The sequence below is a fragment of the Leptodactylus fuscus genome, chromosome 8 (assembly GCF_031893055.1).
Source record: "Leptodactylus fuscus isolate aLepFus1 chromosome 8, aLepFus1.hap2, whole genome shotgun sequence".
NCBI classification, from domain to species: domain Eukaryota; kingdom Metazoa; phylum Chordata; class Amphibia; order Anura; family Leptodactylidae; genus Leptodactylus; species Leptodactylus fuscus.
Genome location: NC_134272.1, coordinates 91,892,245 through 91,919,310, shown reverse-complemented (window position 1 = coordinate 91,919,310; position 27,066 = coordinate 91,892,245). Strand labels below are relative to the sequence as shown.

The window sequence follows — 27,066 nt, the reverse complement described above, 5'->3', positions numbered from 1 at the left end:
CAGTGGCGCAGAGAAGACAATGAAAGGTAGGAGAAGAAGATGCTTTCTTAAGGCTATTCCTAGGGTAGGGAGAAAAAAATTGATTTTTAGTGATAGGATCCCTTTAAACTGCCCCAAAGTGCCAGTGAGGGACTGGGATGAAGGACATGACATGCGCCATGAAGGTGCACTCCCTACTTTCTAGTAATCATAGGCTTCATTAGAGGGGCTGTGGCCATAGGAGTATCTCTCCCTGCTGATGGTTTCCCTTTTTACACTTGTAGGGATAACGTAAACCAAAAACATAAAACATCTAACGAAAACTGGAAAGCAGCTGTGATCCCCAGCAGTGCCGCCCTGCGGGGCACAATGTAAAGCTGCCACATGCCTCATGGCTCACGTCCTTCACAATTTACTCCTCTTTTGTACCAGAAGTTTCCCGTCTCTACCTGACCGGGAAGGAAATGTTCTAAAGTGCTTCATCTTGGAGTAACGTCGCTGTACCTTGTGGGAAGAAAAAGAGTCGTAAGCCACAAGCATCACTAGCCCATAGACCTCCGGCCTTCAAACAACACGGGAGGAATCATCGAGAGGAATCGCAAAAAGTCTCTCTTGTCAATCTGCGGAATCTTTAGTCGGCTTTAAAGTGCCATCGGCTTTGGAAGGAAGGAAGGAACGCAGCGATAAGGAAGAGCTGAAGGGAGGCGGGAAGTCACTAGTGACACTGCGCAAACGTGTGCCTAAGGAGGTCCTCCGCCGACGGCCTCAGCTTAGCCTCTACAAAAATCCTTTTCAGGAAGTCCCGGGTATGGTCCGATACATTTGCTGGCAACTGCGGGTTGGTGGTCTGAGTGGCGATCTTAAAAATGGCAGCCATGGCCTCAAACTCCGCCCACGGAGGCTTCTCAGTCAGCATTTCCACAACCGTACAGCCAACACTCCTGCAACAGAAAGATCAAGAATCACTGGACAAACTGAATGACTGCACCAGCAGAATAGTGAGCGCAGCTCTGGAGTATAATACAGGATAAGTAATGTAATGTATGTACACAGTGACTGTACCAGCAGAATAGTGAGCGCAGCTCTGGAGTATAATACAGGATAAGTAATGTAATGTATGTACACAGTGACTGCACCAGCAGAATAGTGAGCGCAGCTCTGGAGTATAATATAGGATAAGTAATGTAATGTATGTACACAGTGACTGTACCAGCAGAATAGTGAGCGCAGCTCTGGAGTATAATACAGGATAAGTAATGTAATGTATGTACACAGTGACTGCACCAGCAGAATAGTGAGCGCAGCTCTGGAGTATAATACAGGATAAGTAATGTAATGTATGTACACAGTGACTGTACCAGCAGAATAGTGAGCGCAGCTCTGGAGTATAATACAGGATAAGTAATGTAATTATGTACACAGTGACTGTACCAGCAGAATAGTGAGCGCAGCTCTGGAGTATAATACAGGATAAGTAATGTAATGTATGTACACAGTGACTGCACCAGCAGAATAGTGAGCGCAGCTCTGGAGTATAATATAGGATAAGTAATGTAATGTATGTACACAGTGACTGTACCAGCAGAATAGTGAGCGCAGCTCTGGAGTATAATACAGGATAAGTAATGTAATGTATGTACACAGTGACTGCACCAGCAGAATAGTGAGCGCAGCTCTGGAGTATAATACAGGATAAGTAATGTAATGTATGTACACAGTGACTGTACCAGCAGAATAGTGAGCGCAGCTCTGGAGTATAATACAGGATAAGTAATGTAATGTATGTACACAGTGACTGCACCAGCAGAATAGTGAGCGCAGCTCTGGAGTATAATACAGGATAAGTAATGTAATGTATGTATACAGTGACTGCACCAGCAGAATAGTGAGCGCAGCTCTGGAGTATAATACAGGATAAGTAATGTAATGTATGTACACAGTGACTGTACCAGCAGAATAGTGAGCGCAGCTCTGGAGTATAATACAGGATAAGTAATGTAATGTATGTACACAGTGACTGCACCAGCAGAATAGTGAGCGCAGCTCTGGAGTATAATACAGGATAAGTAATGTAATGTATGTACACAGTGACTGCACCAGCAGAATAGTGAGCGCAGCTCTGGAGTATAATACAGGATAAGTAATGTAATGTATGTACACAGTGACTGCACCAGCAGAATAGTGAGCGCAGCTCTAGAGTATAATACAGGATAAGTAATGTAATGTATGTACACAGTGACTGTACAATACTAATAATGTATTTCCCAAGAACATTCACTTTGCTGGACACTTTGCTAAGTTGACTGAATTCTATACTTACCAAATATCTGCTTTCCTTCCATAACCTTCCCCGCTAATGACTTCTGGGCTCATCCAGTATGGAGTGCCGGTGACAGACTTCATGCCAGTACCAGAAAGACAGATGGTCTGGAGGCGTTTGCTGGCTCCAAAGTCCCCCAGTTTGACGTTGCCTGAAGAGTCTCTCAGAATATTCGCTCCTGAGGGGTAAACATAAGCCCATATTGTGACGGGAGCTCTTCAGGATCCCTCAGCCAAACACTAAAAGGAGGCTTCCCACCACCACCCCCTCAGTCAAAAGTCTAATTATTGGGGATCTGAGACACGACCCGTGAACCCACCTTTAATATCTCTATGTACAATCATGTTACTGTGCAAATAGTAGACGCCCTCCAGGATCTGTCGGGTGTATTTCCGGGTGACGAACTCTGTAAGCGCTCCGTAAGCCTTAAGTTGGTCCTTTATTGATCCCTAAGGGCAATAAATCAGGTTAGCCTTTCTGAGCTGGCGTCTTCGGTACCGGCAGGTTCCTCGCACAGACCAGACTACTCACCCCTGGCATGTACTCCATGAATATAGAGAGCGTCTTCTCCTGGGAATCTCTCAAGCAGCCGTAATACTGAACAATACGCTCGTGAAGGAGGTTTTTCAGCAGCTGAATTTCACACTCTAGAGCATTCACTTCCTAGAAAGACAAACAAGGAAAACCGTAAGGCTGAGGCCCCGCGTGGTATAAACGCCACGGCATGTTACAGACTCTGCAAAGCGAACACTGCAGAAAAATAAGGCCAGTGGAATGCCGCCATTACCAAAACCTTCACTTTTTTTTTTTGGGAAATCGCAGCATGTCTCTTATACTTACGTTGGCGGTTTCCCTATAGGTAGAAATTGAAGCATAAAGTTCAGAGGAAAACGCTGGATTTTCTGTGAAAAGCTTTGCGGGAAAAAACCTATTGCGTTTCCACCGCAGCGCTTTTTGGCTGTGTCCCGCTACGTGGGGCCTTAGACTAAGGAGGATTCCTTCACCAACTCAGCCACTGTAAAGATGCAGTTTTGGCCACAAACAATTGCCTTAACGCACAATCTTAGGATCAGGCCGCAGTGGACCCGAAATAATGGAGAGACATAGGCGCTGCAGACACAAAACTGGATATTTTGAAAATTCGAACCATTGCCCCCCCTTTTAGATGCATTGCAGCAACAAAACCATTATTGCAAAGGTCTATAAACCCTTAAAATACATACAAATAACCTGCAATGCGTGTGTGGGAGGTGGACTGGTTACCTTGCTGGTCTCCGGACTGTCTGGATCAAACTGAACTTGTTTCACAGCCAGTTCTCTCCCAGTATCGGCATCGTAGCATAGATACACCCTGCCGAAGGCCCCCTGCCCTAAGAGTTTCCCAAGTCTCCAGTTTGACGGGGCACGTGGCGCTGCAAACATACAGGACATTTACATTTTAAGTCAATAATTTACCTTGGATTCTTGCTTGTGACCCCAAGGTAAGGTCACTTACTTATGACTTCTGATCTATAAAGACATGCCAGGCATATGATACCGCCATGTCATACAGAGGGTATGCTGTCAGGAGATGCAATGCTGGCCATGGCACTTACATCGGCTGGGGGGACTGATATCCATCACGGTTAAGGTGGGGTTGTCTATATCACTCCCTCTTCTCCGCAGCCGGTTGTCTTCATATTCAGGGGTGAAGACGCTACTGCCGCTGCTGGTGCTCAGAGAGTGATCTGTGGGGCTGAAGCTGACAGGAGAGCGGAAGCTGTTACCCTGGGTTCTTCTGGCTCTTGGAAACGTTTTTCGGCCTGAAAATAAAAAAACAGAACTCGAATGTATCATGGGCATTTGCTTAACTTTGTCACTTGTGGCCACCCACAGGATTGTAATCTGTTGAGGTCTCAACTGGGGTTGAGCCGATCTTGACTTTTCAGGATCGATTTTGAAATCAGATTTCCAATCATTTTTCATTCGAACCCGATCTCTATCCCAATTCCGATCCCAATGCAAGTCAAAGGGATTTTTTTACTAATCGGAGATCGGATTTTAGAAACAATCCTATTCACTATACAGCATGAAATCTAACAATTGAACGCTTTAATTGTTAGAATCCACGCTGTGTAGTGATTTTTTTTTTAATCCTCTGGCTACTTAGCCCCCCCTGGTGTCCACTTACCTGCAGAGATGGCTGGTCCGGTGCTCGGTGTTCTCCTCCTTCTTCGCCTTGCTGCCCCCTGTCTCCCAGGTTAGGAGAGTGTGGACGGGTACTGGGAGGGGAGACGTCACGTCTCCCCGCCCTGTACCCACCCACACGCTCCTAAGCCACAAGCCCCGCCTTCTTCCTAGCTCTTTAACACTAACCTGGGAGGCGGGGGCAGCGAGGCGAAGAAGAACGAGAACACCGGGCACTGGACCAGCCATCTCTGCAGGTAAGTAGCCACTAGAGATGTTAGCTAGTCTCCCATTAGAATGAATGGACGCAGCCGGCGCGCAGGGGGTTAAGGCTGTGTAACGGCCGCTTCCATTCATTCCTATGGAACTGCAGCGGAGCCTTCACACTGAGTATACACTCCGCTCAGAATGGCTAACAGTCTTAGCTTTTCCCACAATGCTTGGCCAGTAGCAAAGCATTGTGGGAAATAATCACCACTCGATTCCCACCTAAAAAGATCGTGTTCGGAATTCCAATTGCGATCGAGAAAATTTCACGATCGCCATCCAATCTTTTCCGAACACAATTACTCAACCCTAGTCTCAACTCATGAATCCCCAGCAAGCAGCCAAAACATGGCGGCCAATACATTTAGCTGAAATTTCATGATGTCTGACTACCTCACCTACACACAGGTAGCCCCAGTTGAATTTGCATATAACGTATTTCCTCTCACCATCGCTGTAATCCTGATGAAGGTATGAGATGTGATATCTCCTTGGGTATGTGCCACCTTTGCCGAATTTTTCAAACACTGGAATGTCGTATTCTAATATGGGAAATAAAACAGAGATGAATCCTCAAGACCACCTGTGGCACTGCCATAGACTCTGAACTCAAAAGTAGTCTGAATGTGTAACCGCTGTTATGTTCATACGGAAGGAGGCGGCAGGGGCTAGGGTCACGTCTGCCCTGGGCTCATCCCCGGGAAACCAAACGATGGAGAGCTGGACTGCTAAAACAGTATATACACGCATACACATATACATATATATATATATATATATATATATATATATACACACACACATATATCAGCGCCACACTGGTCTACAGTTTGCCTGACATTGCAGATATATATATATATATATATATATATATATATATATATATATATATATATATATATATATATACACATATACACACATAATCCTGGATAAGCCCTTTGACCTTTACCCTCCATTTTCTGTGCTTCTATAATGAAGTCTGCTGAATTCTTAACAGCGAAACATTAACCTGACCTTTTGATTCCGATCATCTCAAGTGACGACTATTTCAGTTATTCAGAGTGTCGCTTATCTAAAGAGCGGGCGGGTGACGGAGACTCACCTGAAAACTCCTGGTAATTATCAGGGTAGCTCTGAGCTCTCGGCATTCTGGACTTGTGATAACTTTCCCTATGTAAGAGAAGATAAACACGATTCACTCGTCATCCAAAACCCAGGGGAGATAAGGTTCTGTTCAGACACTGCAGTTTGCTGCAGATACACAGGGTGAATTCTCTAAGATATCACATGGGAAGAAAATGCAGCTCAGCAAACTCAGTGGAAGATCTAAAAACGCCTAGCATGTCCCATACGTGTGGATTTCTTACAATATTTGGCCTTGTGATACCTTAACACACCCCAAGACTGACAACTAGTAGATGAGACTTACCCATCTAAAGGGCTATCCAGGGACGGGCAGCTCCCCGAGCCAGAGTTCTCAGGACTGCTCAGAGACAAAGGATCCAACATCTACAATGTGAGAACACAGAAGAAATTTAGCAGACATGAAGCTCGGCTTTCCAAAATTAGTATCCAAGTCCATAAAGACGACCTTTCATGTTTTGTGATAGCGGCAGGATGGTCAGAGGACATGAAAAGTCTTTAAAGGGATCCTATCACTCAGACGACATTTTTTCTAAGTACCACTTCGGAATAGCCTTAAGAAAGACTATTCGTCTCCCATCTTCCGTTGTCTTCTCCGTGCCGCTGTTCGTCTACAATCCCGGTTCTTGTCAGTATGCTAATGAACTCTCTCGCAGCACTGAGGGCGGGCACCAGCACTCAGACAGCACTGGGGGTGTCCCCAATGCTGCGAGAGAACTCTCTCCAGCGCCGCCTCCTCTTCTTCAGCAGCATCATCTTCAGCCTCTTCTTCCGACGGTGACTTGTAAGGGGGCGTTCACACTACCATCAGTGTCCGACAGGTAGTGTCCGTTCAAAATCTTGCACGGACATTAGGAGCGGACACTAGCTGACCCTAACATGACCCTGACCCTACATGTCGGGTTTTTCTGTCCGCTTGAAAAGTCGGACATCTTTACAAGCGGATAGTGAAGGACAGGCACGGAGTGCAAAAGAATGCACCCGATCACCATTTAAATCAGGGCTAGGGAACCTTCGGCTCTCCAGCTGCTGTGAAACTGCAACTCCCAGCATGCTCCATTCACTTCGATGGGAGTTCCAAGAACAGCAGAGCAAGTATGCATGCTGGGAGTTGTAGTTTTGCAACAGCTGGAGAGCCGTACGTTCCCTACCCATGATTTAAATGAATGACAAGTGTTACGGACACAGCTAGTGTCTGCTCCTAATGTCTGTGCAAGATTTTGAACGGACACTACCTGTCGGACACAGACGGTAGTGTGAACGCCCCCTAACGTCTAAGGCCTCCGGCCCATAGGCCACGAGAAAACGGTCACTTTCATAGTATTGTAAGTGGCCATTTTCTTGGGGCCTGTGGGCATGCGCAGTTTGCTCTGCCCGAGGCCTAGAAGTAAGAAGATGAAGAGGCCGTTCCTGACGAAGATGGAGGCGGCGCTGGAGAGAGTTCTCTCGCAGCATTGGGGACACCCCCAGTGTTGTCTGAGTGCTGGTGCCCGCCCTCAGTGCTGCTAGAGAGCTAATTTACATACCGACAAGAACCAGGATTGCAGGCGAACGGCGGCACGGAGAAGACAACAAAACGGTAGGAGAAGAATAGTCTTTCTTAAGGCTATTCCGACGTGGTACTTAGAAAAAATTATACCGAGTATAAGCCGACCTGAATATAAGCTGAGGCCTGTCAATTTACCACAAAAAACTGGGAAAACTTATTGACTTGAGTATAAGCCTGGGGGGGGGGGGGGAGCAGGAATGCAGCAGCTACTGGAAAATTTCAAAAACTAAAATGGTCAGAGTTTTTGGGTGCAGTAGATGCTGGGTGCTGACTATAGGGTATCTGCAGTGCTCCTATTAACCCCTTCCTGACAGAACAGAAGCACTGCAGATCCCCTATATTCAGTAGACCGGGCACTGTCAGACACAGGGAGACCTAATGTGTTTGTGTGTCACAGTAATTTTCTACTTTTATATGTATTCTAGGGAAAGGAGGGATTTAGAACTTTTATTTATTTTAATTTTTTTTTAAAGTTTTTTTTTTTCACTACTTTATGGAAGATTTTATTCTATACATTACTATTGCGGCTGGTCATAGACTCCTCCACCCCCCTCCCAAAATTTTATTTTATTTTTTTGCTTGACTGGAGCATAAGCCGAGGGTGGCCTTTACAGCACAAAAACTGTGCTGAAAAACTCGGCTTATACTCTAGTATATATAGTATGCTATATTAGGATATTAGGAGCACTTGTACCTGGTCCATGCTTTCTGGAATGAATTCCCCTTCACTGTTTATGCTCGTGAAGGATCCATTTCTAACCCCCTGATGCAATTCGTCTGGAATGTAACCTGGCGGTGGAGAACTCCTATCCCGGGTTTGATTTCCTAGAAGCAGAATTATAATAGTAAGTCATACCCTTGGCTGTGGGGACAAGGGGCACGGTTTTCCTCTACCTACCCATCACTGGCATTCTGTCTTTTGTCTCAGTCCCTCCAAACACTGTATTATCCAGATCTTCTAGGGAAGGCATGTGCTCCATCTCACACAGTCGGGTGGCCTAAAAAGCCAAAAAAAAAAAAAAAAAAAAATCAGACACTTCTAGATTCTGGTAAACACAACAGTACCTGTAACAACATCCCTCCTAAACTGGTTTATTTAACCCCCCCCCCCCCCCCCCCCCGATTCCTTACAATAGCCCATCAGACAATTAATGTACAACATTACAAGGAGCTACGTTGTCTCGGTACAGCGATTTGCAAGGGTCCCGGGTGTCAGACTCCTGCAGATCTAATATTGAAGGCCTTTCCTGAGGCACAGCCAACAATAGCAGAAATTGGATAAACCCTTTAAGGACCCTCATAGCAGTCAAGGATCACACAATAGAAAACCTCATCCCCAGCAGAGCGGCGGAGGAGATTGTGTGTCCATGTAGATCAGAGATGAGGCGAAGTGCAGTTTCTTACCTGACTGTGAACATGTAGGACAAGCAGGATCTTCAGGCTCTTCATGTGCGCGCTCCTGTCCAGCAGCTCCACCGCCTTGTCCAAATCATCTTGGGTTTTCAGTGGGATCACCAGCTACAGACAAGAACAGGCAGGTAGAGACTGAAGCTAATAAGAGACTGTAACTAACAGCGCAACGTCTAAGCATGTCTAAAGAGACGGTCTCTAACACTGTACCTCATTATTGCTGTAGTGCAGGTCCATGCACTGCCCAAAGGCCACCTTCGCTTTGGCGTACAGGTCTTCCAACAGGAGCGGTCGGGGGAATTGTAAGATCCTGTAAACAAGAGATTAGAGAGGCTTTAGCCCAGACGGTTTCTGCCTTCACATGGAAATCACATCTCAAAAGTCCCAGAAAGTCACAAACCTGCCGCTAAAGACAGTAAAGAAACATTACAGAGCAAGAAAGACGGCACCTGGGAAGTGCACTACAAGCGGCAGCAACATTACAGAGAAAGACGGCACCTGGGAAGTGCACTACAAGCTGCAGCAACATTACAGAGAAAGACGTCACCTGGGAAGTGCACTACAAGCGGCAGCAACATTACAGAGAAAGACAGCACCTGGGAAGTGCACTACAAGCGGCAGCAACATTACAGAGAAAGACGTCACCTGGGAAGTGCACTACAAGCTGCAGCAACATTACAGAGCAAGAAAGACGTCACCTGGGAAGTGCACTACAAGCGGCAGCAACATTACAGAGCAAGAAAGACGGCACCTGGGAAGTGAACTACAAGCTGCAGCAACATTACAGAGAAAGACGGTACCTGGGAAGTGCACTACAAGCAGCAGCAACATTACAGAGCAAGAAAGACGGCACCTGGGAAGTGCACTACAAGCGGCAGCAACATTACAGAGAAAGACGGCACCTGGGAAGTGCACTGCAAGCTGCAGGAAGATTACAGAGCAAGAAAGACGGCACCTGGGAAGTGCACTACAAGCTGCAGGAAGATTACAGAGCAAGAAAGACGGCACCTGGGAAGTGCACTACAAGCGACAGCAACATTACAGAGCAAGAAAGACGTCACCTGGGAAGTGCACTACAAGCTGCAGCAACATTACAGAGAAAGACGGCACCTGGGAAGTGCACTACAAGCGGCAGCAACATTACAGAGCAAGAAAGACGTCACCTGGGAAGTGCACTACAAGCTGCAGCAACATTACAGAGAAAGACGGCACCTGGGAAGTGCACTACAAGCTGCAGGAAGATTACAGAGCAAGAAAGACGTCACCTGGGAAGTGCACTACAAGCGGCAGCAACATTACAGAGAAAGACTGCACCTGGGAAGTGCACTACAAGCAGCAGCAACATTACAGAGCAAGAAAGACGTCACCTGGGAAGTGCACTACAAGCGGCAGCAACATTACAGAGAAAGACAGCACCTGGGAAGTGCACTACAAGCTGCAGCAACATTACAGAGAAAGACGGCACCTGGGAAGTGCACTACAAGCTGCAGGAAGATTACAGAGCAAGAAAGACGGCACCTGGGAAGTGCACTACAAGCGACAGCAACATTACAGAGCAAGAAAGACGGCACCTGGGAAGTGCACTACAAGCTGCAGCAACATTACAGAGAAAGACGGCACCTGGGAAGTGCACTACAAGCGGCAGCAACATTACAGAGCAAGAAAGACGTCACCTGGGAAGTGCACTACAAGCTGCAGGAAGATTACAGAGCAAGAAAGACGTCACCTGGGAAGTGCACTACAAGCGGCCGCAACATTACAGAGCAAGAAAGACGGTACCTGGGAAGTGCACTACAAGCGGCCGCAACATTAAAGAGCAAGAAAGACGGCACCTGGGAAGTGCACTACAAGCGTCAGCAACATTACAGAGCAAGAAAGACGGCACCTGGGAAGTGCACTACAAGCTGCAGCAACATTACAGAGCAAGACGGCACCTGGGAAGTGCACTACAAGCGGCAGCAACATTACAGAGCAAGAAAGACGGCACCTGGGAAGTGCACTACAAGCGGCAGCAACATTACAGAGCAAGAAAGACGTCACCTGGGAAGTGCACTACAAGCTGCAGCAACATTACAGAAAAAGACGTCACCTGGGAAGTGCACTACAAGCTGCAGCAACATTACAGAAAAAGACGGCACCTGGGAAGTGCACTACAAGCTGCAGCAACATTACAGAGAAAGACGGCACCTGGGAAGTGCACTACAAGCTGCAGCAACATTACAGAGAAAGACGGCACCTGGGAAGTGCACTACAAGCAGCAGCAACATTACAGAGCAAGAAAGACGGCACCTGGGAAGTGCACTACAAGCGGCAGCAACATTACAGAGCAAGAAAGACGGCACCTGGGAAGTGCACTACAAGCTGCAGCAACATTACAGAGCAAGAAAGACGGCACCTGGGAAGTGCACTACAAGCGGCCGCAACATTACAGAGCAAGAAAGACTGCACCTGGGAAGTGCACTACAAGCGGCAGCAACATTACAGAGCAAAAGACGTCACCTGGGAAGTGCACTACAAGCTGCAACAACATTACAGAAAAAGACGGCACCTGGGAAGTGCACTACAAGCTGCAGCAACATTACAGAGAAAGACGGCACCTGGGAAGTGCACTACAAGCGGCAGCAACATTACAGAGCAAGAAAGACGTCACCTGGGAAGTGCACTACAAGCTGCAGCAACATTACAGAGAAAGACGTCACCTGGGAAGTGCACTACAAGCTGCAGCAACATTACAGAGAAAGACGGCACCTGGGAAGTGCACTACAAGCTGCAGCAACATTACAGAGAAAGACGGCACCTGGGAAGTGCACTACAAGCAGCAGCAACATTACAGAGCAAGAAAGACGTCACCTGGGAAGTGCACTACAAGCGTCAGCAACATTACAGAGAAAGACGGCACCTGGGAAGTGCACTACAAGCGGCAGCAACATTACAGAGAAAGACGGCACCTGGGAAGTGCACTACAAGCTGCAGCAACATTACAGAGAAAGACGGCACCTGGGAAGTGCACTACAAGCTGCAGCAACATTACAGAGAAAGACGGCACCTGGGAAGTGCACTACAAGCTGCAGGAAGATTACAGAGCAAGAAAGACGGCACCTGGGAAGTGCACTACAAGCGGCAGCAACATTACAGAGCAAGAAAGACGGCACCTGGGAAGTGCACTACAAGCGGCCGCAACATTACAGAGCAAGAAAGACGGCACCTGGGAAGTGCACTACAAGCGGCCGCAACATTACAGAGCAAGAAAGACGGCACCTGGGAAGTGCACTACAAGCGGCAGCAACATTACAGAGCAAGAAAGACGGCACCTGGGAAGTGCACTACAAGCGGCAGCAACATTACAGAGAAAGACGGCACCTGGGAAGTGCACTACAAGCGGCAGCAACATTACAGAGCAAGAAAGACGGCACCTGGGAAGTGCACTACAAGCGGCAGCAACATTACAGAGCAAGAAAGACGGCACCTGGGAAGTGCACTACAAGCTGCAGCAACATTACAGAGAAAGACGTCACCTGGGAAGTGCACTACAAGCGGCAGCAACATTACAGAGAAAGACAGCACCTGGGAAGTGCACTACAAGCGGCAGCAACATTACAGAGAAAGACGTCACCTGGGAAGTGCACTACAAGCTGCAGCAACATTACAGAGAAAGACGGCATCTGGGAAGTGCACTACAAGCAGCAGCAACATTACAGAGCAAGAAAGACGGCACCTGGGAAGTGCACTACAAGCGGCAGCAACATTACAGAGAAAGACGGCACCTGGGAAGTGCACTACAAGCTGCAGGAAGATTACAGAGCAAGAAAGACGGCACCTGGGAAGTGCACTACAAGCGGCAGCAACATTACAGAGCAAGAAAGACGGCACCTGGGAAGTGAACTACAAGCTGCAGCAACATTACAGAGAAAGACGGTACCTGGGAAGTGCACTACAAGCAGCAGCAACATTACAGAGCAAGAAAGACGGCACCTGGGAAGTGCACTACAAGCGGCAGCAACATTACAGAGAAAGACGGCACCTGGGAAGTGCACTACAAGCTGCAGAAAGATTACAGAGAAAGACGGCACCTGGGAAGTGCACTACAAGCTGCAGGAAGATTACAGAGAAAGACGGCACCTGGGAAGTGCACTACAAGCGGCAGCAACATTACAGAGCAAGAAAGACGTCACCTGGGAAGTGCACTACAAGCTGCAGCAACATTACAGAGAAAGACGGTACCTGGGAAGTGCACTACAAGCAGCAGCAACATTACAGAGCAAGAAAGACGGCACCTGGGAAGTGCACTACAAGCGGCAGCAACATTACAGAGAAAGACGGCACCTGGGAAGTGCACTACAAGCTGCAGGAAGATTACAGAGAAAGACGTCACCTGGGAAGTGCACTACAAGCGGCAGCAACATTACAGAGAGCAAGAAAGACGTCACCTGGGAAGTGCACTACAAGCTGCAGCAACATTACAGAGCAAGAAAGACGGCACCTGGGAAGTGCACTACAAGCGGCAGCAACATTACAGAGCAAGAAAGACGGCACCTGGGAAGTGCACTACAAGCAGCAGCAACATTACAGAGCAAGAAAGACGGCACCTGGGAAGTGCACTACAAGCGGCAGCAACATTACAGAGAAAGACGGCACCTGGGAAGTGCACTACAAGCTGCAGGAAGATTACAGAGCAAGAAAGACGTCACCTGGGAAGTGCACTACAAGCGACAGCAACATTACAGAGCAAGAAAGACGTCACCTGGGAAGTGCACTACAAGCTGCAGCAACATTACAGAGAAAGACGGCACCTGGGAAGTGCACTACAAGCGGCAGCAACATTACAGAGCAAGAAAGACGTCACCTGGGAAGTGCACTACAAGCTGCAGCAACATTACAGAGAAAGACGGCACCTGGGAAGTGCACTACAAGCTGCAGGAAGATTACAGAGCAAGAAAGACGTCACCTGGGAAGTGCACTACAAGCGGCAGCAACATTACAGAGAAAGACTGCACCTGGGAAGTGCACTACAAGCAGCAGCAACATTACAGAGCAAGAAAGACGTCACCTGGGAAGTGCACTACAAGCGGCAGCAACATTACAGAGAAAGACAGCACCTGGGAAGTGCACTACAAGCTGCAGCAACATTACAGAGAAAGACGGCACCTGGGAAGTGCACTACAAGCGGCAGCAACATTACAGAGCAAGAAAGACGTCACCTGGGAAGTGCACTACAAGCTGCAGCAACATTACAGAGAAAGACGGCACCTGGGAAGTGCACTACAAGCTGCAGGAAGATTACAGAGCAAGAAAGACGTCACCTGGGAAGTGCACTACAAGCGGCCGCAACATTACAGAGCAAGAAAGACGGTACCTGGGAAGTGCACTACAAGCGGCCGCAACATTAAAGAGCAAGAAAGACGGCACCTGGGAAGTGCACTACAAGCGTCAGCAACATTACAGAGCAAGAAAGACGGCACCTGGGAAGTGCACTACAAGCTGCAGCAACATTACAGAGCAAGACGGCACCTGGGAAGTGCACTACAAGCGGCAGCAACATTACAGAGCAAGAAAGACGGCACCTGGGAAGTGCACTACAAGCGGCAGCAACATTACAGAGCAAGAAAGACGTCACCTGGGAAGTGCACTACAAGCTGCAGCAACATTACAGAAAAAGACGTCACCTGGGAAGTGCACTACAAGCTGCAGCAACATTACAGAAAAAGACGGCACCTGGGAAGTGCACTACAAGCTGCAGCAACATTACAGAGAAAGACGTCACCTGGGAAGTGCACTACAAGCTGCAGCAACATTACAGAGAAAGACGGCACCTGGGAAGTGCACTACAAGCAGCAGCAACATTACAGAGCAAGAAAGACGGCACCTGGGAAGTGCACTACAAGCGGCAGCAACATTACAGAGCAAGAAAGACGGCACCTGGGAAGTGCACTACAAGCTGCAGCAACATTACAGAGCAAGAAAGACGGCACCTGGGAAGTGCACTACAAGCGGCCGCAACATTACAGAGCAAGAAAGACGGCACCTGGGAAGTGCACTACAAGCGGCCGCAACATTACAGAGCAAGAAAGACTGCACCTGGGAAGTGCACTACAAGCGGCAGCAACATTACAGAGCAAAAGACGTCACCTGGGAAGTGCACTACAAGCTGCAACAACATTACAGAAAAAGACGGCACCTGGGAAGTGCACTACAAGCTGCAGCAACATTACAGAGAAAGACGGCACCTGGGAAGTGCACTACAAGCGGCAGCAACATTACAGAGCAAGAAAGACGTCACCTGGGAAGTGCACTACAAGCTGCAGCAACATTACAGAGAAAGACGTCACCTGGGAAGTGCACTACAAGCTGCAGCAACATTACAGAGAAAGACGGCACCTGGGAAGTGCACTACAAGCTGCAGCAACATTACAGAGAAAGACGGCACCTGGGAAGTGCACTACAAGCAGCAGCAACATTACAGAGCAAGAAAGACGTCACCTGGGAAGTGCACTACAAGCGTCAGCAACATTACAGAGAAAGACGGCACCTGGGAAGTGCACTACAAGCGGCAGCAACATTACAGAGAAAGACGGCACCTGGGAAGTGCACTACAAGCTGCAGCAACATTACAGAGAAAGACGGCACCTGGGAAGTGCACTACAAGCTGCAGCAACATTACAGAGAAAGACGGCACCTGGGAAGTGCACTACAAGCTGCAGGAAGATTACAGAGCAAGAAAGACGGCACCTGGGAAGTGCACTACAAGCGGCCGCAACATTACAGAGCAAGAAAGACGGTACCTGGGAAGTGCACTACAAGCGGCCGCAACATTACAGAGCAAGAAAGACGGCACCTGGGAAGTGCACTACAAGCGGCAGCAACATTACAGAGCAAGAAAGACGGCACCTGGGAAGTGCACTACAAGCGGCAGCAACATTACAGAGAAAGACGGCACCTGGGAAGTGCACTACAAGCGACAGTAACATTACAGAGCAAGAAAGACGGCACCTGGGAAGTGCACTACAAGCGGCCGCAACATTACAGAGCAAGAAAGACGGCACCTGGGAAGTGCACTACAAGCGGCCGCAACATTACAGAGCAAGAAAGACGGCACCTGGGAAGTGCACTACAAGCGGCAGCAACATTACAGAGCAAGAAAGACGGCACCTGGGAAGTGCACTACAAGCGGCCGCAACATTACAGAGCAAGAAAGACGGCACCTGGGAAGTGCACTACAAGCTGCAGCAACATTACAGAGAAAGACGGCACCTGGGAAGTGCACTACAAGCTGCAGCAACATTACAGAGAAAGACGGCACCTGGGAAGTGCACTACAAGCGGCAGCAACATTACAGAGCAAGAAAGACGGCACCTGGGAAGTGCACTACAAGCGGCAGCAACATTACAGAGCAAGAAAGACGGCACCTGGGAAGTGCACTACAAGCGGCAGCGAGTATCACGTATATATAGTCACGTGTACGGTTATCTCGCTGCACATCCATTATCCATCTTTACTGAGGTGAGAACTTTAAACCACCCACTTAAAGTGGTTGTACAGTCTTATGACATTTACGGGTTATCTTCAGTCAGGATAGGCCACAAATACATGATCAGCTTTATAGGACCAGTTTCACCACCTACCCTAATACACTATACAGAGCTGGAAAGAGAAGTTCTGTCTCGCGTATGGCGGCCGGGCGCTGGCAGTGTCGCTCAGGATAGGCCATAAATAGCTTAACCCAGAAAACCCCTTTAACATCACACAATCAAGATTCCGTCTCCCAGCAGCAGCCGCCACCACCAGGGGGAGCTCACTGCATACAGACCGAGCTGTGTAAGTCAGATAGCGTTTGAGGATACAATTTTATGGATGTAAGAAGTGTTATGGACACCTTTGGGGGCATCTTCAGATAAAAGTTTCCAACCATTTGTCTTCAAACAGACTGAACCTATTGCAGGCATGTGCAACCAAATAAGAGGCTGTCTGTGTCAGGGTAGGTGAGAAGAGACTTATTGCTGGGGGATGGACTGCTGAGGTCTCCGCTATCTCTGGCACTCCCAATGGTACGGTCCCATTCAGAGGTCAGCACTGATGCCTTGCAGCCCTTGTATGTTCTCCCAGTTTTTGGGATACACCCATTGATAGGGATTGTGAGCCCTATAGGGGACAGTGATTATAGTGCTGGGGAATATGATGGCGCTCAGCTCTGCAGTTCACACATCCCTGCTATGCTAGAGGGCTGACGCCAGCCACATTGGTAACTGAATTAGGTTCACACTTATGATCTTTGTTCCAGGAGACGTCAAATAAAAGTAACTTGGTAAATGTAGTTTAATGACAAGTCAGTAAACTTGTCACCCCCCCCCCCCCCTTGAGATACACTTGAGATACATTTTTCTCTGCACCATCACCCACATGGCTAAATCCTCAGTTATTAGTCCCATCTAACGGCTTGCAAATTGTTATCTGAAATTAGAGTTTCACTTCGGATCTAATCCTATTGCCCTGAATGACACTTAGTAGTACAGGGTGTGCAGCGGGTGTGGGGTAACCTTTGCTCGGTGTCACGTGCAGGCATTGATAAATGCAGAACATATTACAGACTGGAAACGTGAGGGATCAGTGAAGGTAGATGTAAGACACCAAGAAGCCGGACACAGCTCCTGCGATGTGTCAGGTCCCCTGATCAGAGAATTATAAGGGGAAGTCTTATTGGTTATTATTATTACCGCCTTCTGGTAATACTACGCCCCCATAAAGCCATAACCCCTAAACCCGTGTTCTGTGCAGCTCAGGACCACGTTACTCTCTTACCTCTTCTCTCCACGATGTTCAAACTTAACCCGCACATCATTCTGCAAAACAGTAAGGACATCCCAGACATCAGAGAGACCCGTACAGGGCTGCAGCTCCAGCCACATCCAATCTAAGGAACTTTATTTGCAGATTTATTTTTTTTTACATTTGGAAAATCAATAAGTGTCCAACCCCTTCAAAAAGTTCAGAATACTAATCTCACAATTAATGCGAGATGCAAAGTTAAAATATGTGGTGTGACTCCTCCAGTGTACAGTAACATCTACTCAAAGTACCCTGTCTACACCGTTCTCAGCCAGTCTACCCCATACACAGGAGGAGAGTCTGATTATTGTGTGCACAGTATACTTTGTGGTCTAAGACACTCCCCCTTGTATATAGTTTAATCCACGATATCCCCCGCCCCATGCTCAGACTCAGAATGTGCAGAGTCAGCAGCAACAGCACTGGAGGCGTCCCCAATGCAGCGAGAGATCTCTCCAGCACCGCCTCCATCTTCTTCAGGAACGGGTCTTCTTGGCATCTTCTTCCAGTGGTGGCTTCAAACTTCTAGGCCTCGGGCAAAGCTGACTGCGCATGCCCGGGCCACAAGAAAATGGCCACTTACACAGTATTGTAAGCGGCCATTTTCTTGTGGCCTGTGGGCATGCTCAGTTGACTGCCAGAGGCCTAGAAGTTTGAAGCCAAAGCTGGAAGAAGACGCGAAGAAGACCCGTTCCTGAAGAAGATGGAGGCGGCGCTGGAGAGATCTCTCGCTGCATTGGGGCCGCCGCTGTTTTAATGATAGGATCCCTTTAAAGTGTCTTACTCAGGATATACAATGTTATATATTCATTCCCTCATATCTTCTATACCTTTGTCTATTTATGTGGTGTCTCCGTCTATTACTTATGACGTCTCATTAGATGTAGATCGTTTTCTCTTCATTTATTTATGACGTTTCTCCCCTACTTCTCTGCAGCGGGAGCACACGAGGGAAGGTCTCAGTCTGTACAGACACCTACCTGCTTCTTGGGAGAGGAGGTTTTGGTCACACTGGTTTCGTGCAGAGGCAGGGACGGTCTGCTGGCCTTGTGGAGGACGACCAGATCCTGCATGATGGAGTCCAGCGCCTGCTGCTCATCTGCAGGGAGACAATGACGCCTGGTTAAAACGCTGCAGGAAAAGATCCACTAAATGGCTGGAAATTCCTTCTGTGCATTAGAAGTATGGCTGACTAATGGACATGTCTCAATAAAAACCAATAGACACGGAGCCACCGCAACTCCAACAGAGCGGTCCTGTGTGAAGACACCCTAAGACACTGGGCACATTTGTTTTCCATGGACAGACCCATTCCTATAGCCTCATACAGACCATGGTGTATCAGGGCTCAGGGGATCTATTCTCTGGGATTGGGCCCTGACATGTGTGGGGTCCATGGTCCACACAAATACCATCCATGTGCCCTCCGTGCAGGTTACAATGCTGAGACCGAAGAGGCCACAGGAAAACTAGGGCAACGTCAGCAGGATCAGCGCAGGGAAAACCTAGACCTGGATAAAGTGCTGAATCAGCAGCAAGTGGCATTCACTTTCAGGATCTTGGGGGTGGGGGGCACGGAGATCAGGTCCGCTCCAATCGTACAGAAATGGCACATTACAGGGATTCCACATCACAAGACGGATTTACCCTCCTAACGTTCCAAAACAAATATATTCATAGGGTGCAATTTTGGTCTTACGCTGAATTGACCGCACAGCGATCTGTCCTGCTGATGTCTAGACGGGAGAAAAACTGGAGAACGTTCCCAGAAAGATCAGGAGGGTTTACAAATGGTGGAAGCAAACAAGACTGTGCGGTGTCTATGGACAGCAAGCAGAGACTTGGAGTATTAGTGAGGGCTACGGCACAACATACTGCAGAGGTGCCAATGTGTTTCCCCCTATAGTGCATATATATCTGCCCCCCCCACTAACACAGCCTGTCACTATAGCCAGGAGCCGCTGCCAGCCACAGAGCCAGGGACGGGATGAATGCCGCCATTATTAACACTTGGGATTCCCGTCTGACCCTGAATACAATGCTTGGGGCGAGACATGACATCATGTGTTTATACACCGCAATCCTCCCTCAGGCTGATTTATTCTGCAAAAACAATGGCGCCCCCTCAGGCTGCTGTGGAGAGAGAGAGATTTACATGCCAGAGGAAGGTGAAACCACAACAAACAAGATGTTCTGCAGCAGCTGCAGCCAAGAGTGGAGAGAAAGTTATTACTGCCCTGCAAGAATCAGAGCTCAAATATTACAGATCACCTGAGTCATAAGGGAGGCGACAACAGAATAAGAGCGAGACACGAGAGCCGAAAGAAAACTACACAAAGCATGGAAGAAAGAGGACCAGGAGATTACAGAATAGTGAGCGCAGCTCTGGAGTATAATACAGGATAAGTAATGTAATGTATGTACACAGTGACTGTACCAGCAGAATAGTGAGCGCAGCTCTGGAGTATAATACAGGATAAGTAATGTAATGTATGTACACAGTGACTGTACCAGCAGAATAGTGAGCGCAGCTCTGGAGTATAATACAGGATAAGTAATGTAATGTATGTACACAGTGACTGCACCAGCAGAATAGTGAGCGCAGCTCTGGAGTATAATACAGGATAAGTAATGTAATGTATGTACACAGTGACTGTACCAGCAGAATAGTGAGCGCAGCTCTGGAGTATAATACAGGATAAGTAATGTAATGTATGTACACAGTGACTGCACCAGCAGAATAGTGAGCGCAGCTCTGGAGTATAATACAGGATAAGTAATGTAATGTATGTACACAGTGACTGTACCAGCAGAATAGTGAGCGCAGCTCTGGAGTATAATACAGGATAAGTAATGTAATGTATGTACACAGTGACTGCACCAGCAGAATAGTGAGCGCAGCTCTGGAGTATAATACAGGATAAGTAATGTAATGTATGTACACAGTGACTGTACCAGCAGAATAGTGAGCGCAGCTCTGGAGTATAATACAGGATAAGTAATGTAATGTATGTACACAGTGACTGTACCAGCAGAATAGTGAGCGCAGCTCTGGAGTATAATACAGGATAAGTAATGTAATGTATGTACACAGTCACTGTACCAGCAGAATAGTGAGCGCAGCTCTGGAGTATAATACAGGATAGGTAATGTAATGTATGTACACAGTCACTGTACCAGCAGAATAGTGAGCGCAGCTCTGGAGTATAATACAGGATAAGTAATGTAATGTATGTACACAGTGACTGTACCAGCAGAATAGTGAGCGCAGCTCTGGGGTATAATACAGGATAAGTAATGTAATGTATGTACACAGTGACTGCACCAGCAGAATAGTGAGCGCAGCTCTGGGGTATAATACAGGATAAGTAATGTAATGTATGTACACAGTGACTGCACCAGCAGAATAGTGAGCGCAGCTCTGGAGTATAATACAGGATAAGTAATGTATGTACACAGTGACTGTATCAGCAGAATAGTGAGCGCAGCTCTGGAGTATAATACAGGATAAGTAATGTATGTACACAGTGACTGTATCAGCAGAATAGTGAGCGCAGCTCTGGAGTATAATACAGGATAAGTAATGTAATGTATGTACACAGTGACTGTACCAGCAGAATAGTGAGCGCAGCTCTGGGGTATAATACAGGATAAGTAATGTAATGTATGTACACAGTGACTGCACCAGCAGAATAGTGAGCGCAGCTCTGGGGTATAATACAGGATAAGTAATGTAATGTATGTACACAGTGACTGTATCAGCAGAATAGTGAGCGCAGCTCTGGAGTATAATACAGGATAAGTAATGTAATGTATGTACACAGTGACTGTACCAGCAGAATAGTGAGCGCAGCTCTGGAGTATAATACAGGATAAGTAATGTAATGTATGTACACAGTCACTGTACCAGCAGAATAGTGAGCGCAGCTCTGGAGTATAATACAGGATAAGTAATGTAATGTATGTACACAGTTACTGTACCAGCAGAATAGTGAGCGCAGCTCTGGGGTATAATACAGGATAAGTAATGTATGTACACAGTGACTGTACCAGCAGAATAGTGAGCGCAGCTCTGGGGTATAATACAGGATAAGTAAAGTAATGTATGTACACAGTGACTGTACCAGCAGAATAGTGAGTGCAGCTCTGAAGTATAATACAGGATAAGTAATGTAATGTATGTACACAGTGACTGTACCAGCAGAATAGTGAGCGCAGCTCTGGGGTATAATACAGGATAAGTAATGTAATGTATGTACACAGTGACTGCACCAGCAGAATAGTGAGCGCAGCTCTGGGGTATAATACAGGATAAGTAAAGTAATGTATGTACACAGTGACTGTACCAGCAGAATAGTGAGTGCAGCTCTGAAGTATAATACAGGATAAGTAATGTAATGTATGTACACAGTGACTGTACCAGCAGAATAGTGAGCGCAGCTCTGGGGTATAATACAGGATAAGTAATGTAATGTATGTACACAGTGACTGTACCAGCAGAATAGTGAGCGCAGCTCTGGAGTATAATACAGGATGTAACTCAGGAACAGCAATATAGAATGCTGAATGTCTGAAAAGCAAATAATTTTGTAAGAATCTGAGCAATGAACCATACTTTCAGGCAACTCTGCTTCAACTGGACCTGCATATCACATATCATATACTGGTGGGCCGGGGGTTTGGCTGCGACGTGTGAGGTCACCAGTTTAGCCACTTTGTATGGAAACAGAGGGGTGAAGGTTATGGGCAGCCTAAAACAGGGTAGGATGGGGAATTGGAGGGATGCAGGTAAGTATCAGAACATTTTTGCCCTCTACACCTCCTGATGGTTTGATTCATGTTTATCGTCTGTGACAATCCCTTTAAAAATTCTATGATGAAAAAAAAACATTACAACTAGATATCGCCATGTTCATCCTCTTGCTTAGACTAGATGAGCATCTGCATTAGAGACTCCATAGGACTATAAACCCCATTATAGTCTATAGGGTCCGCAGGTAACTGCTGTTTCAGTGATCAGGCTCTCCATTGTCCTCTAGAAGACCCAAATGATGGAGAGGCCCAGCACAAGTGTGAACCTAGCCTTAGTTACAAGTATGAGACCCCCCCACGCTTTCATAATACTTTTTCAAGCAGAGGATTTGCTGCAATTAGTCTAAACCAGTGATCCCCAATATGGGAGCCTTGCAAACCCTACAGGGTGCCGTGACACTAATGACCGGATGCCTTCATGCAAGATTATCTGCCTCCTTAGGACGTGTTTCACTCTTCTGATACAAATTAATTGGTAGATGCGCCTCAAGTCTGAGAAACCCTGGTTTGGACCATTCGCTGCGAGCGCTACATACTAGCAGCACAAATCTCATAATCTAATACATCTGATGTGAACTGAGACATTGCACCGCTCTACAGCTCAGACAGTTTCAACGATAACCATGTAACTTACCCATGATGGAAGCCAGGGACTAGCAATCCGCTCAGGGAGATGAGCGTCCCATGTACAGTCTCTCTCCTGCAACAAGAAGGAAATACTTTATACAGATTTGCATAAGAACGAAGCATCAAAGCAAAGCAAACCCAGCAGTATAGAGCACAAGGTAGGCAGACACCTTGTATGGTTCAGTAAGACTGTATTGATGTCTGTAGGGCTGATGCATCCAGGTCTCCCCATACATTACTAGCAGAGATCCCCCCAGAGACCACAAGGGGGCGTCACATCAAAGAAACAAACTAGGCAAGTAAAAGCAATGCAAGAACGAAAACCTACAAACCAGTCCGGCTGGAAATACAAGAGCAGCAGACCTGAAGATTCTACCCAAAAATCACTCCGCTTATTTCCCAGGCAGCAGACAGATCGAGTTTCTAGCTCTAATATGGTTGTGCGCTGTTCCTGAAGTATAAAAATAAGATGCTGCAGAACATTACGTGCAGACGGCGGAGCGCTCCGCAGACTAAACACTAAAAACAGGCAACACTGGAAGCAGCTTTACCCCCGGGACTAGAATTTCCAGAAATGTTACTGGGAAGACGAGAACAGGCAACTACTGCCAATACTGTGGAGTGGGCACCAAGGTGACAAGGATCAGCCCCCGTACAAAAGATGGGGATGGAAGTGGAAAGAAACCTCCAAACTAGATCACCCAAGATGTCAACTAAGAAAGCAGGAACCCAAGACTGTAGCAAGTGCACAAGGCCAAAAACCTGCTCAGCCACGGAGGCCAATGACCACGCGAGCTAGAAAGTAATACCATAGTCTGCTGCAAATCTTTAGGAGCATGCACTGCCTGCAGCAAGAGAAAACAGTCCAAGAACTGATGTGAGGTCAATGCATACCCCCCTGATATATAGGAGACCCCAATATATATATATATATGCACCTGCAGAGCTCTCAATACACGCACCTAAGGACAGGAGAGACGCTGGTCAGGACAATCCGACAGGTATGCTGGAACAGCCAAGCTGAAGCTATTGCAACTAAAGACCATAACTATGAAGAGCTGCTCAGAAGACCCTAAAATATCAACCCAAATAATAAAAAAATTAAGAACACAACAAGTAAGACAAAAAAAGTAGCAGAACAAGTCCTTACATATAAGAGTCAGTCTGACAGAGCAGCGTGGCACCGCTGCAGATCAGTACAAGGTATGTAGGAGCGCCCTGCTAGACAGTAATACAGGGGTTATACCATGCCGAGTGCCTACATCTTCCAGATCCAGGTTGTACCTAACACTTCCCACAGCTGAGGGTTTGATACAATTGCATTCAGACTGATACATTGCAACAAACCACCAGCACAGAAGAGACCGCTATGGCACGACGCTAGGACATGCAGTAAAGTCCTGATCTTGTCTGATTCTATGGCTGAGATGCATTATGCAGGGCTGACACTGAAGGAGCTGCAGACCCCCACAATCAGGTTACCCCCCAAATTAAGAGAGAGTCCAGTTGCCAGGTGTCATTTCCTGTTTCTTCCTGCACCAACAAGTGCTGCAGCGCTGTACACAACGTATCCTCCGCCATCACTATGTAACAGTCTGTGCAAGGCGCCGAGAAAAGGGAAGTGAAGAGCTGATGTAGGAGATTTCATCACACCCAGCTCGCCGCAGTAGGGTCACACCACACCGCCGAGGGCAGGATAGGCCGACAACAGTCCACAGTCTGACAACCCGGCACAAACATAAGCTCCAGGTGACATTGTGCCCCATGTCGGCACAAGAGAGGAGGAGGTGAGCGGCGCTGCAGCGGCTCCTCAGACCTCTCGCCTTCCAGGTGTACGTTTTCAAGTACCTGGGCCCCAAAAGAGAACAATACTAGATCTCCGGGTAGATGGGGAGGGGCTTGGGCCGGGTTCACACTAACGCTGGATGGCCGTTCTCATTTGTTTTTGCACAGAAAAATTTAAAAAAACAGACAGTAATAACGGACAGACTACGGGCGCCGGTCCCTTACGCACCGTCAGCCATAGACATTAATGGTAAAGAAAAATAACGGCCACTCGCGGTTCATCATAAATTCGTTATTGGAACAGACACACAAGTCGGTGTGCGGTGTAAAGGACAACAGAGAAAATCTCACGCAAAACAGACGTAGGACGGTTCTGTTAGCAGATGCGAGCAACGGACACTACGGTAACGTGAGCACCCCCTTACAGACACTGCTTTAGGTGACGGAACGTCTCTGGTGTTAGCGGCGCCCTGACATGTCCGGTCCTAAACATCTGCCAATGGTTATTCCTGCACACAGCTTTCCCAGGCCCTCGAAACGCTTAATAGATGACAACTCTGTTGTATTTTTGAGGGGGTCCCCAGCAGTAGGACAGGAGAGCAGGGTCCCGAGCAGAGAGGGGGGCGGCTCCCTAATGGGGTGACAGAATTAAAGGGGGATCCTATAGAATTTTATCTCCCACCGCACTCCCTACCGGTCACTTACCTGGAGGCTGGATCTGGGGTGATAGGTGGACAGAACCATGAGGACTGGGGGGGGGGGGGATTGGACAGAACCATGAGGACTGGGGGGGGGGGGGGGATTGGACAGAACCATGAGGACTGGGGGGGGGGGGGATTGGACAGAACCATGAGGACTGGGGGGGGGGATTGGACAGAACCATGAGGAGAGGGGGGGGGGGGGAATGGACAGAACCATGAGGAGAGGGGGGGTGAATTGGACAGAACCATAGGGGGGGGTGAATTGGACAGAATCATAAGGGGGGGGGGTGAATTGGACAGAACCATAAAGGGGGGGGGGGTGAATTGGACAGAACCATAAAGGGGGGGGGGGTGAATTGGACAGAACCATAAAGGGGGGGGGTGAATTGGACAGAACCATAAAGGGGGGGGGGGGTGAATTGGACAGAACCATAAGGGGGGGGGTGAATTGGACAGAACCATAAGGGGGGGGGGTGAATTGGACAGAACCATAAGGGGGGAGGGGAATGGACAGAACCATGAGGAGGGGGGTTTATTGGACAGAACCATGAGAAGGGGGGGAATTGGACAGAACCATGAGGACTGGGGGTTGATTGGACAGAACCATGAGGACTGGGGGGTTGATTGGACAGAACCATGAGGACTGGGGGGTTGATTGGACAGAACCATGAGGACGGAGGGGAGGGACTGGACAGAATCATGAGGACGGAGGGGGGGGACTGGACGGAACCATGAGGACGGAGGGGGGGACTGGACGGAACCATGATGTCAGTCCGTCCAGACATGAAGTATTTGATATTTGAGGAAGGGGTGCACTCACCTGAGGACTGACAGGCCCAGCTGCTTCCTGTCACCACTCTTCCGCCCCCCAGCCCGCTCCACCCGGGGTCCGGGGGGACACAGGCCCGGGGGCAGCTCTTCTCTCCGACCGGGGACCAGTCACATGAGTCTGCCTCTCCGTAGCTCTCCAGCGGCCCTGTCACAAAATGGCGGCCATTCGGACTCGGCGGGGACTACAATCCTGTGAGACTGGCGCGCACTCCGGGGTCAGTCCTGGACACGTCGCCTCAGCGGCGGATCCCGAATCTCCCCAGGTAACCGGGTGGCGACGGGTGAGCGGAACAGCCAGCAGAACACACAGCGTCCAGACACGTGACGTCACGGGGGGCGGGCTCAAGCTCCTTCGTGGCGTTGACGACGATTAGGGGGGGGCGGGGTCTTCATGACAAAACAGGGCGTGGCTACGTCATCCAAACAAGGGGCGGTCCCCACGACAGTTTGATTGACAGGTGGCTGGAAATTTACTAAGACGGCAAAATAGAGTAAAAACCTAAAATACTGAAACCTGAGACTGAGAGACCGACAGCCCGAGGGCGGGACATCTATTACTAAGCAACGCTGAAGAGTGGCCTGTAACCACCAATCAGGTGGCTGCTTTCATTTTCTAGGCTCCTTAAAAGCTGGAATCTGATTGGTTGGAATCT

General features: G+C 48.1%; 1 protein-coding gene across 1 annotated transcript; it reads right to left on the bottom strand.

The window, feature by feature from the left end:
• Nucleotides 1–26,743, bottom strand: MAP3K2 (mitogen-activated protein kinase kinase kinase 2). The gene is made up of 17 exons (XM_075284677.1): nt 26,403–26,743; nt 23,104–23,169; nt 18,638–18,756; nt 17,631–17,671; nt 9,048–9,147; nt 8,832–8,945; nt 8,326–8,425; nt 8,122–8,252; nt 6,165–6,244; nt 5,838–5,905; nt 5,182–5,274; nt 3,895–4,101; nt 3,563–3,711; nt 2,831–2,962; nt 2,619–2,748; nt 2,300–2,477; nt 1–920 (listed from the first exon to the last, which is right to left on the bottom strand). The coding sequence occupies exons 2-17, from the start codon at nt 23,105–23,107 to the stop codon at nt 695–697; spliced, it is 1,872 nt and encodes a 623-aa protein (XP_075140778.1). The 5' UTR covers nt 23,108–23,169; nt 26,403–26,743; the 3' UTR covers nt 1–694.
• Nucleotides 26,744–27,066: the final 323 nt, after the last annotated feature.

Bases quoted from the DNA above. Each gene is read 5' to 3' on its own strand.
- MAP3K2 (XM_075284677.1), bottom strand. The intron at 5,906-6,164 runs GTAAGTCTCATC...TCTCTTACATAG, and splicing joins CTGGATAGCCCTTTAGATGG to GGAAAGTTATCACAAGTCCA. The intron at 2,963-3,562 runs GTAACCAGTCCA...TTGTCTTTCTAG, and splicing joins ACAGTCCGGAGACCAGCAAG to GAAGTGAATGCTCTAGAGTG.